At 36.6% G+C, this 13043-nt stretch overlaps 1 protein-coding gene across 1 annotated transcript in view; it reads left to right on the top strand.

The window, feature by feature from the left end:
• The window catches only part of ZMYM2 (zinc finger MYM-type containing 2), a 75624-nt gene that overhangs the window by 54927 nt on the left and 7654 nt on the right, over positions 1-13043 (top strand). Inside the window, exons 11-19 of the mRNA XM_075728080.1 lie at positions 1043-1208; positions 2157-2191; positions 3980-4109; positions 4277-4392; positions 5236-5407; positions 7116-7223; positions 9176-9270; positions 10406-10574; positions 11486-11637. Coding sequence (XP_075584195.1) covers positions 1043-1208; positions 2157-2191; positions 3980-4109; positions 4277-4392; positions 5236-5407; positions 7116-7223; positions 9176-9270; positions 10406-10574; positions 11486-11637 — 1143 coding nt within the window. The remainder of the gene's footprint in view (positions 1-1042; positions 1209-2156; positions 2192-3979; positions 4110-4276; positions 4393-5235; positions 5408-7115; positions 7224-9175; positions 9271-10405; positions 10575-11485; positions 11638-13043) is intronic.

Below are 13043 nucleotides of genomic sequence, written 5' to 3'. Positions count from 1 at the left end.
TTGTGCATAACTGCAATGTTGTGTATGGTTTTATGTATTGATGTTTTATGTCACATATTATTCTAACTTCCCTCTTCCTCTCCTGGCTATATTATTAGGTTGACTTATTATGGATTCCTGAGCACCCATAAAGCTTTTTTTTTTTTTTTTTTTTTTTTTTTAAGGACTGCTTTAGGATGGAGGTTGCAAGCAATATCGGGGGTAACAGTAGTGCAAACAATTCTTTGCTTACTTGAAGATCTGAAACTGGGGCTACCACTGTTCAGATAATAATTTATAGCATGACTGATTAAACACAGTGGAATCTATTTTGAAGAAAAACAATGTTTTTCTTAGCCATGCCTCATGAAATTATCATATAGGCTGGTGAAAGATTACTTAAATGTTCAGCTAGGGATACAGAAGAACAAAGTTTTGAGTTTCAAGTTACATGCTAACTAGATTTTTGTGGAAGCCTCTTTAGCTTGAGAGCTAATGTTTATAAATCATAGAGAAACTTTGAACTAAATAATTGGAATCTAAAACTACTAAAATAATGAAAATACAAAAGTTAGTTACACTAAAGGGCTCTGATTTGATACCTAGAGGAGTGATTCTGTTTGTGACTTAAAACAAAAAAACCACCAAACTTTGGGGGGAAAAACCAGCTCTACTTGTCCTCAGTTCAAGAGAGCCTTTAAAGAGTCTTAGTCACTTTCTGCTCTTGTTCTGCAGAATGCTTCAGTGGAATTAATTAAAATTGATGCATAAAATTTATTTTTTGATGACCGTCTAGAAGTGAGCAATTTTTAAAGACTTAGTGAAACAAAGCAGATTCATTCTGGGTCTTAACACCCAGCAAACAATTGAAAATAAAGTGACAGATGTGCCTGTATACACAGGTTAGAAGGTAGTGTAACTATCATAGAGCCTACATGAGCGAGACTTAACTGTGTAGCAGTGATGATTCGTCAGTACTCTTAAAAATGTAACCTTTGAAAAATGTAGAAATAATTTTTTCCAAGGCTTGTTTAAAAACGTCAAAATCTTCCTTTGCATTAAGGCTGCACGATGTGACTGTTGTAAGTCTCAAGGAACTCTCAAAGAGAAAGTGCAGTGGCGTGGCGAAATGAAACACTTTTGTGACCAGCACTGTTTGCTCCGTTTCTACTGTCAACAAAACGAACCAAATCTGGCAACCCAAAAAGGACCTGAGAACTTACACTATGGTATGTACTGCTTTATGGCTGCTAAGTGCCAAACAAGATGCTTCCTTTAAATGAAAATTTCAAGCTGCATGAATTATTTATTTGTTGCAATAAACTGTGTTAGAGATTACCCTTTTTTATTTTATCATCAGAGGTATCATTGAGCTGCTTGCTATTTTTTATCTTAGCTCTTTATTTTATTGCTTTTTCAAGACCTGAAATATTGTCAGGTAATCAAACAGTTTTGTAATCACCTTTTAAAAAACAAATCTTAGGTTAAGCATAATTTTAGTGGTGTGTCATCATGGGGACAGAAAATGTTTTCCTCTTTCGTTGTGCTCCGGTTTGTCATTACTTGCTCTGTGGAAACACATATTTTCAAAATGTGTTTTGGTCACAGAGAGCAGATAAATGCACTAGGAATGAAGAAATAAATAAATTAAATGGAATTAAAGGGAAATAAATGAAATGGAAACTAAATTAGAATGGAATGAAAGTACCTAGATGAGAGGAATACATCGGGGTGTTTTGTTTTTTTCTGTTTTCCATAGGTACCATGTAAATTTGCTGATGGGGGCTGAGTGCATGTTTATATGGCTTAAATGGCAAGTCAAGCAAAGTTCAAATAAACCAGCTTTTTAATTATTGTAATTATAGCAGCACAACTTCTTTGTAGGGCCATTTTCATATTTGAACATTTTGGTATTTACTTTTTTGAAACAGGCTATATTCACATTTGGATGGAGCGTTGATTTAGCATTTGCCTTTGTGTAAGGTTCAATGCTGGAGTAGTGAGATGCCTATGGATGAGAAGTCTTGCATGCAGTTCTTGCCTGCAATACAGTACTAATCACTGCTGTTAATTTAATGTTATCCTGACGATAGATGTTGTCTGAGTTGCTTACTGAAATTTGCTTTGATTCTGAAAAAGGGAAAAAAATTTCTAAAAATGTTTTCTTACATTTTTAGATCAGGGCTGTCAAACCCCCCGAACAAAAATAACAGTAAGTACATATATTTAACATATATGTAACAAAATTAGATGTATTTAAAATGTGAGACCCTGGTGGCTTAAAGGGATGCTATTAAGAACCAGAAAATTAGTATCTTTGAATGATACTAAGCTAAATTTAAGGGTTTTTTTTTAGTCTTTTTCACATCAGTAGTTGATGAAATGAAATTTTTAAATGTTCGTATTTTGTCTTTTCAATGTCTTCTGGGAAACCAAATCATCAACTGTGTATTTTACATCTGTAGTGCATGAAAGAGTTGCTTAAAAGTTAATCCACAAACTGTGTGTATCTTACATCTAATCAGTCTAAACGTGTGTATCTATTGAGTGTAGAAAGGGAAAAGAATTTCACTGGTCGATTAGAATATTGAGATTGTATCTCAGCTTTGAAAGGCTGAAAATAAAGCTTCAGATCTTAAATTATAATTCCCACGAGTAGAATAATTGATGCTCAAGGTCTGATTGACTTTGCTGCAGGTGACAGAGTAGGGAAGCGTAACCTTTTGCAGGATCACTGTCTGGGAGGGTGGGGATCATCAGTGGAGCAGCAGCCTTCATTTTGAGTTTCAGTTTTTTCCAGCTTGTCAAAAGTATTATTGTTAATATTTTTTTTCAGTTAGCTTAGTGTATTTTGTTTGAAACTTAGTTTTGTTTTGATTTGTTTGTCACATGGAAGATCTCAGATTTTTTTTTTCGTATTTTTTCATGAAAAAAATTGACTCACCTTTTAAATCCGAATAGGCTTCTGTAAGTTCAGTCTTAGATTTAAGTGAAAGTATTTCGATGGCATTATAAAATATATTAATGAAAACCACAGAAAATAAGATTGCTTAGGTAACGAGACATCAGGCAAGCTAAACTGTAATGTTAAAAACATATAGTATTTAATGTTTAATTTTATGTTAATTCAGTCCATAAATTTTTAAAGATCACATAAAAGCTATGTGTGATACTTTCGGGGTTTTTTTTTAGTATTTTAGAAAGTGTCCATCTTAAATAAAGTCTACTGCTGGTCTTATGACTTGACTTTCCATATTTAAAAGGATATGTGGAGCTAGTCTTACTACACATGGCCAAAAGAAAGTGACAGTCTGTTTCTTAAATCAGGTTCTAAAACAGGTGCTAGGGGACAAAAAACATGTCTGGAACAAAAGGGTTTTTACCTGTTGACTGTAAGGATGCGGTTCGAGCATTATGTGATGTTCCCAAGTATTTGTTGTCACTATTGTAGAGCCAGCAGGGGGAGCACAAAGTTCATGCTTTGGGTATTAAAAAATTGTTTAGAGGTATTTTATTTAGAAATACATTTTTTTTTAAATGTGATCTTTGGATTATAGCATAGTTCAAGAAGGTTAAACCTTGAGCCAAAAGTTTGTTATGCTGCTTACAGTGAATTCTTTTTACAGCTAAAATTATTTTTAAGTTATAGTTTAAATTGCCCTTTCATTTAAACAAGAATGTAAAAAAGAATATCTTAAGAGATATTAAATTAAAAAACAAGAAAAGAAAAGGAAAATGAGCCAGAAGTTGTTAATCAAAGTGCTAGCCCTGACTGAGCAAAATACAACTATGTTACATTCCTGGCAGTGCCAGCTCATTACTAGAAATGTAGAATAGCTTGCAATTAAAGAATAATAGTTGGTGCTGCTGTGTTGTGCTGTTGTGAGCTTCCTCTTCAGTATCATATATGAAAAGTATCAACTGCTACGTTAAATCAAGAACTTTGTGTTGAAATCGAAGTGGTGTAACAGCATGTTCTCTTTTATTTGCTTGTCTCTAGGGCTCAGCACCACCACCTTCTCCAACACCTAACAGAGAAATGAAGAACAAGGCAGTTCTTTGCAAGCCTTTGACAATGACGAAAGCCACATACTGTAAACCTCATATGCAGACGAAATCTTGTCAGACAGGTAACTGTTGAACTGTACTGGAACTATTCAGTTCTTCATTGCAGTTGTTTTAACTGTTACTGTCTTGGAATATATTGCAAATATTCTGATTTTTTTCCCTAAACTGCAGGTGTAAAATATATTTAAGTACCTGGCACTGTTTGCCTTTTTCTTTTTTCTTTTAATAGAAGATGATTGGAAAAAAGAGTATGTCCCAGTGCCTATTCCTGTACCTGTCTATGTTCCGGTGCCTATGAACATGTATAGTCAAAATGTTCCTGTTCCTACAACGGTTCCTGTTCCTGTAAGTGAGACTTCAGTTTCATTTTTAAATTGGCATCCATTCACATGCATGTGTGGGACACTGCATTGTTGACTGTTCTCATTCTGGTCCATCTAAAGGATTGCAGGGTGCTGTGGCACCATGTATGGAAAAAGCATTAGAAATCTGACAGTGGCAGTTAGGTCCTAAACAACAATCAGGAAGTTATCTGCCTGCTTTCAGTGTGAAAATCTTGTGCTGCTGACCTTTTTAGGAACAATTGAGTGATACTTTTGAGTTTGCTGAATAAGCATAAAACAGCAAGATTTGTTCTGGTGATGGGGAAACTGAAAAATTGTGTTGGGGAGGGATGGCAGAGTGGGATAAACAGAAGGAAGAAAAGCCAAAAAAAACCCCAAACCTTGTGCCAGCAAAAGAAAACTCGTAAGTTAAATTTGTTGTCACTTATGTACCATATCTCATCCAAATGGTGGAAAAAACCCGGAATTCCTAAAACTCTGTGTTTCACAAGCAAGCCGCTAAAACAGGATGCTGATTTGTCCAAACTGTTAGTCTGAAGTTATAGTCAGACAGGTTTGAAGCTGCAGAGTCCCTTCTGTTCTCACTTTGACCCACTATATTTTGTCATATTTAATTTTTTTCTGTATCCTTTCCTGCTTTCCCTTCTGTTCTCAATCATTTATATTGAATTTTTTAACATGTCAAGATTTTTTTTTAGCCCACACTGAAGTGATATGTTTCTAATCTGTATTAACTCTGCCTTTTAGAAGATGGATGTAGAGTTTGTTTCTGTGTTGACTGCTGTTGATGCTTTGTTGCAGCATTTTTTCTTTTCTAATTATCTCTTCCTCCCTGTCTGTATAGGTGCCGGTTCCAGTTTTCTTGCCCACTACTCTGGATAGCAGTGAGAAAATCCTTGCAGCAATAGAAGAACTGAGGGGAAAAGTGCCCTCAAATCCTCTGGAAACTGAGCTACTGAACTTGTCAGGGATGGTACCTGAACATGATGGAAAAGTTGAAGTTTCTGATGTGACCGGTGAGTCTCCTGCCAAGTTTTTGCCTCTTTGGGGTGTTGGGGTGTATGTGTGGGTGTGTGTGATTCAAGAGAAGGGTGGTTTGGGGTTTTTTTAATTTTAGGGAAAGATTCTTTGAGTACAGCAGTGCTATTATTGAGTTCTCATATTAAGTTGAAATCTTAATTACTTAAATATTTTAAAAGATCATTTTAGCACATTTGAAATACAGAAAACTTTCTGAAGTCTGCTGTGTGATTTCAGTGTGCTGTACCAGACCTTTGTCTTTAAAAACACCGGCATTCCCTTTGCTTGCACTAGCTCCCTGGCTGATGGCAAGCAGTCATCCAGGATGGCACGCACATGTTTTCTTCTCAGCATAACTCAAAACAAGCCAAAACCAATCCATTCTTCCTCCCAGAAAAACTCACATCAAAAGTTTAGGGAAAGTGATCTCCGTAGCTGTGTCTTACAGGTGTGAACACAGCTTTCTCTGAAGAAGGTGGGATATGACAGGGGTCTGATCTCTTTGTAGTGACATGTTACTAGGCACGTTTTACGTTGGGTGTGGGAAGCTAAAAGTAAGAGAAACATATGTTTTCACAAGTGGAACTGTGATCAGCAAAACCAGGTGACCTAATGATGCTTTTGCTCTTGATTGATCCTGACCTGCAAGTATCATCTCTTTGAAGATAGTAATGCATCAGCTGATAGATCATTGGGGTTGTGTTGCTGAAATGGCTTGTCATCCCACCAGCTCACCTAAAAGGAAAGAACTGTCTGGGACAACTTGACAACTGAAGATCAAAAAATCCCACATATCCTGTAATGATATTTTTGCAGTGTACATACCTCTTTGCCCCTCTTTCCTGGCTCTGCCTGCCAAAATCCTCAAGTCTTTTCTGTATCTTCCCAGGAGAATTTGTCTTCTCTTCCAAAAACTAGGTTTTAAGGCTTTTCCATGACGCGGGTGAAATTTTGGGGTTTTTTTCAAGCTCTTTCAACAAATGTCTCAAAGGATGTTGATAAATGACATGAACTTATGCTTTGGGCCTGGTAATATAGGAGGCCAATGGCACTGCAGTCCCAGGAGGCTTGTTGTTTTCCAAACTGTTGCCATTCCCCCACATTTTTGGTAGTGCTGCAAGGCTGTCATTTGCAGTTCCTTGCTCTCTTTTGCTAAGTACAGCTAGCTGAATGAATAGATGTATGGGATCAGAGCTTGCTCATTTGCAGAGAACTGAATTTGGAGAAATCTGTCTTTGCCAGAAGTTGGAAAGAGGTCAAGCCTTTGTTTCTCTCTGCCTGCCTGCCTTGTTTGCTTTTGTAGGATCTCTTTCACAGACCTGAAAGTCTGTTCTGTTGCAGGCAGAATCATGTAGAAAAATAGATAGGTCTGTCAAGCTTGTTTGAGTTCTGTGATTGGTTGATATGATCCAGATTCACCTGTATTTGATTTTCTATATGCATGCTTTGCTGACTCATCTTAATGAAGACGGACAGATGGGCTAGTAAGTATCTTTTTTGTTTGAAGGAAATCACATTGGAGAAGTAAATCTGAGATCCCCAGAACAACAAAACCTAGGATGGTGATGAGCGGAACAAGCAGGTTTCTAAAAACCACTCAGCTTCCAGTTTCTAAATCTGTCCTCTTTTGACTAATCCATGTGTTGGTTAAAATAATTAGAGTTTTGTTGTTGTTGTTTGTTTGTTTTTTTTTTTAAAAAACAGGTGTGATAGTTGAGTCAAATCTACTAAACTCAGAAACAGAGGCACGGACAAGCTTGCCTGATGTTCCATATGAACCAGACCTTGATATTGAAATAGACTTTCCAAGAGGTATTTTTTTCTGTCATTTTAATAAATACTGTGAAATAGACATTGTGGGCAACCATTGTACTCTGTTTCATCATCCTTTCAGAGGAGCTTTATTTGATTGCAAGATTCACTTGACTTACTGTTAGGTAAAACTTTGCCATGTCTTTACAAGACTGGGAACTTCTAAATTAGTTTCTCCATCTTTCTAAATACAGTATTTGAAACAGAATGCAAAGAAAAGGGGGAATTAACCTTTCACAAATTAACTTGGCTGCATGACTTGGTTTGGACATGGATTTAGGAAAGCTATTTTGAAGGCTCAGACTCAGATGGCATGTGTGGTGGAAAAAAAATAATGAATGCATTCTTCAGTCACCAGGCATTTCCATGGGAAATGGTGGTTTAGAGCAGAAATGACAAAAGGGCAAATTACCCACTCAAGTTTGTTAAAAAACTGCAAGCTGGTATGCTGCATATCACTTGTGTTACCTTTTAGTATCTTGCTAATGTCCATACATGTATTTGAAAAAGGTAGCATTATTTGAATTAGCAGGGAAATCACTACTTTGAGACCTTTCTTGAAAGAAGGTCTTTGTTTTATGTATTAAAATTTCTACCACTCTACAGAATGCAGGCAGCAGGATCTGTTTCCTTACACCATGTCCTAATCAATCCAAGATCCAAGAAAGCTCCTGGCTGTAACTAGTGTCTTCCTTGACATAGCTTCTCTTGGACATACAGCTCTCATACCTCCCCTGGATAGCTTCTGTATCTGATGCTGAAAGCCTGCTTTTGCCATAGATATCCGCACTAGATGCGCAGACTGGGTTTCTCAGTTCGTTGTACATCTAATGTAAAGATAAAGTTTAGGGGTTAGTCTGACCTTAGTCTTAGGAATTTTATTAGGCAGATGCATACTAGAGCTTTAACCCTCTTTATAAGTGAGGCTTGGTACATGAGAAAGAAAAACCATGGAAGAAAAAATAAAGTGGAATAGTAAATAATAGCGGTTTGTAATAGATATTGACTACACTGAAGTGCTTCTGAGATAGGATTGTTTGTGGTAGCAGGAGAAAGACTGGTGTTTAATCTGGTGCAGAGTTCTTAAATCTTTGGATGTGAGTGCTGTTTCATCTGGACCAATTTGAATGGTGTCTTGAGTAGTAAGGTGATGAAATCAGACTAACTATCAGAAGAGCATTCAGTTCTGAATGAAGGCATTGTTTGGTGGCTAAACGAGGGATGAACCATCTTCAGTAAAGTAAATAAAGGTGGAACTTGCAACATTAAATCCATTCATATGTTGTCTCATTCTGCTGTGTTGCCTGAAATGGTCTCCTTCGTGCTATCCCTGAAATGTTAAGTAAACAGTATTTTGACATATTACCGTATATCTGTTTACCAAAATTACTGTAATATCCATCATGAGCTAGACCTACACCACTTGTATAAATATAGACTAAACCTAGTTTCTCTGAAAGAGTTTACATTCTGATTCTTAATGTTTTTAACCAAGTATAATGTGCTATATAAAATACAAAATATGAATAGAAATCATGGAAATAAATGAACAAAAGTGCATGTAGAAAGTTAATTTGTATTTTTCCACTCATAGCTGCTCATTCTCACCATGACTTCAACTTCTTAATACCAAAGACTGCCTAGGCAGAAAAAATTGTATAAGGGTCCATAGTAAGAAATGCTGCCTTAGTGACTTGAGATAGTGCTTGAAAATGTTGAGCATTGTGTCCTTTACAGTTCATTTAGAAATAAACATTTTGATAGCTTTGCCTTACTTTCAAAATAAGAATAGGTTTATTTCCTCTTACCGAAATCCAGTCTTTGGTAATGTTTATATGTGCACTTTTGTGGACAACTTATGGTAATGCACACTGATACAGTTCATCCTTTTTTTTCAAACTAATATTATTCAAGAGTTGTTTAGAAATAAGTTTCTGTTAATGTATTTTCAGCAACTGAGGAACTTGATACAGAAAATGAGTTTTTGTTACCTCCTGTTTTTGGGGAGGAATACGAGGAACAGCCGAGGCCTCGGTCCAAAAAGAAGGTAATTTGTCATGCTATTAAAAAAATAAAACAATCAAAAAAGCACAAAATATAAGTGGGCAAAAATATGCCAGGTTTGGGGTGCTTTTTTTCAGTTCTCATACTTCTCTAAAACATGTTACTGCCTATTCATACCTAATAGCCTGTATTTATGATGTAAATGGATATATTTCAAATAATAGAATTATTTCAGTCCAATGTCACAGTTAACTGTGGGATTTAATAGAGTGATTTCTAAATTCTGATCCCAGTTTTGCTTCACATTGGTAGAACTGTTGAGGTAATGTGCTAGTTTGTATATACTTACTATACTCTTAGTAATGCTTTTCTGCTGTCTCCTTTGAATAAAGCTGTCTTGGTTTAATTTGGTAGTAAGATGGAAGAATGTTGGCATTACCATGGCTTGTAATGGGAGCTATAGCATCTCCTATATAAAATAGTTAAAAGAGACATTTTTATTTGCTTGTAATTTTCCCAGATTTTATTTTCAGTCAAAAATCTTAGTTTAGACATTGCAAGTAAATTAGCCGTATTCTTTTATTTAGAAGGAAGCTAACAGGATGTAGAGTTTCTGGTGCCTGGCACAAAGCTGAAATGGTTTTGTTGCAATAACTGCAGTAGATATTACAGCTTTAAAAAAACCCAGCCAGGTTCTAATAAAGCTTTCTAAGAATGAATGTCATTTTCTGGTTTTAAATTTGTAGTCTTAACTGTTGGTATTATCTGCTGGACATGCTCTAATTTGGGAGCAATGCTGGCTTTTCCATTGATGGGTTTGATTGAGCCTAGAAGTTGACCTTCTGACATAAATTTGTAGCATCTTTAACTTCCTGCTCATTAACACAGTGAAATACTATAAATACACTGAATTATTTGGTGCAACTCCATTATAAAAAAATTATTCTCTGTGTTAGGAAGCAGTTTGGAAGGCTAATTAGAAACGTCTGCCAGCTTAAGTAAATACTGTCCTTAGAAGTATGTTCAACACAGAAACTACCTACTGAATGAAGCACGTGCTTCTTTACACTGAACATTCAGTTTGTAATTTGGCCTGCAGCTTACTTATTCTGCCCAGCTGCTGTGTTAATTGCTGTCTGCGGCTCTTGTCGGTGTTAACCGCTGTGTTTCAATGGCAGGGGGTGAAGAGGAAAGCGGTGTCAGGATACCAGTCTCACGATGACAGCTCTGAAAACTCAGAGTGTAGTTTTCCGTTCAGATATGCGTATGGTGTAAATGCATGGAAGCACTGGGTAAAGTCTCGGCATTTACATGAAGAGCTTCCAGAATTAGAGGAGCTGAAATCAAGTAAGTATTTCCAAAAATCTGGCATCTAGATTCTTATTTGGTAGGGAGAATTGCTGTACTTGTCTGATTTTCAGCTGGTACTTTTAACAGAAGTTTTCACATGTCCCTAATGTTCCCACAGTAGCTGGGATTATTTTACCACAGAGTTGCCAAACTCTTTTTTCCTAGTTTTCCCTACTTGGTTCAAAATGCTGGGTCTCAAACTTCTCGCACAAGCCAGGACACCACCTTCCTGACTCTTCTGACTTTCTGTGATCATTTTGATTTTTTTTGTTTGCATCTTGGTTTTCCTCATATTCTAACTTGCCTTGGAGTTCATACCTTTTCTGGACTTCTAAATTGCAAGGGAGGGGCATCCTACTCTTTGTCCTGGAAAGAGATCTTCATCTGAGGCTGGCATGACCTGGCTGTGGAGCTCTGACACAAGGTGGCCTTTGCTCCCAGGGAGCCTTGCTGCCATTTCTGCAGCGCTCCTCTGTGTGTTCAATTGTACTGTGAGAGAGAAGGGGGATTGCTGCTATTCCTGCTGTTCTTCAGCTCCCGTGTGCATCTTAGCACCCTTGCGTTATGCTGTTGGATCTTTGGAAACTGTTGTTTTCCCTGAAAGTCTCCCTCTACAGCACTGTGTTCACTTCAGCGTCTTGGGCCACTTGCGTGTCAGTCTCAGCGGTGCATGACAGTACATCCATCAGTGGGTGATACTGTGTTTGGTTAATTAGACTTTACTCTGGTAGCCTTGTTTATTTTAATATAGACCTAACATTTGAACTACTTAGTACTTTAGACTCATTCATTGGTTAGTGGAGAGGCCATCAAGCCAGTTTCCTGTCTTCAGTCCAAAAATACCCCATCCACCCCCATCATGTAATAATACTGTTGTATAATGTAGCATTTTTTTCTTTATTTTACAGCAAAGTCTGTGAAATTAAAGGAAGATCTATTATCACATACTTCAGCTGAGTTAAACTATGGGTTGACACATTTTGTCAATGAAATTCGAAGGCCAAATGGAGAGAACTATGCACCTGACAGCATCTATTATCTGTGTCTTGGGATTCAGGAGGTTAGTAGAGGCTGTAGAGACGGGAAGCAGAGCTGCTGATTTGACTCTAACCCATTTCAGTGGAAGAATGGAGATAATGCGGATTTATTGGCTAGGAGCTATTCTTAATATAATGGCTATGATCTGGAACACAGAGAGGCTGCTGTGTAAATCACATTGTAGAAAGCTATCTGTATAGAAAATGAGTTTGCAGACCCATCCTGAAAACTGAAATGTAAACTGGTATATTGTAATAATTTGAAGCTTCTTGCTGGGTGAAAGCAAGGAATTTGCAGTCTAAAATGACATAATTTTTCCAAATGCTGTGCTTCATTTTGTTTGCTAAAGATGGCTTAATGTAAAAGCAGAGTGAAACAAGGAATAATCTGTAAAGGTTTTACAAATTCAGTTACTTAGCGTATAGTGGAAGCAGGCTATTTGAAGTGTCTTTTTTGGGAGAGTCTGATTTACTGAATATTGCAGACTGTGGACAGTCAGGCTTTTTTGTAGAGTGCAGGAAACTCTGCTATATCTACTGTCTTACACGCACCCGTGCCTCCAAATTGCAATGACATTGTATTTCAAAGGAAAAGGGAGTCAGTTTAGATGTATCGTATGTGAAAGCAATAACATATCACTAGATAATTAGAAAAGCTATTCCACAGCTTATCTTTTAAGCAGAGGATGTCTTAAATTTTGGTGTATAAGGCAAATCATAGACAAAATAAGCCGTGTTCAGAGCTGAGAACACAGAAAATTTCATTCAAGTTAAAAGGCAATAAAAAAATGCATATGATGTGAAAAGCAAGCTGTTCACAGGCTTTGCAATCCTGCTTAAACTTTTTTTTATACTTAAGATGGACTTGAATCAAATAACAAAATCTTCTAATCAAAATCTTAAAATAAATAGTACTCCACTAATTTTTCTGTATTGAGAGTATGCAAAATTAAGCAGTTAGTTGATATCTTTCCCTCATGGTTGAAATTTGAGAAGCGAGCATTCATTGTTTGGCATTTTAGTCAGTATTGCTACAAAGCATGTTTCAAAGTCACTAGCTTTCTGCTTTTCTTTTCGCTTGCATGATCTACTGTCTCTCTGTATCTTTCTGTTGAATTGAAGATACTCATTAAGCTGATAAACAGTACATAGTGAGCTATGTGTTTATAAAATGGAACTCAACTAATATCTTTTCTCTTTTCATCTTTCTCATTGTGCCTTTGACATTGTCTATCTTGTCTACTGTGAAGCTAGTTGTGTGTAAAACATTATTTGGGTTTAGTTTGGGTTTTTTTTAGCTCATCAGAACCAAAGTTTGTGTGGCACAACATAATTATCATGAGGCCTAATACACATACACAATGCTAGAATGTTAGAGGAACAACTTGTGGTCATGTTACTCTAATTATTGCTTATCCTTAGTGTCCAG

This window comes from Pelecanus crispus, chromosome 1, assembly GCF_030463565.1.
Source record: "Pelecanus crispus isolate bPelCri1 chromosome 1, bPelCri1.pri, whole genome shotgun sequence".
NCBI classification, from domain to species: Eukaryota; Metazoa; Chordata; class Aves; order Pelecaniformes; family Pelecanidae; genus Pelecanus; species Pelecanus crispus.
This window is presented reverse-complemented; position numbering and strand designations above follow the sequence as displayed.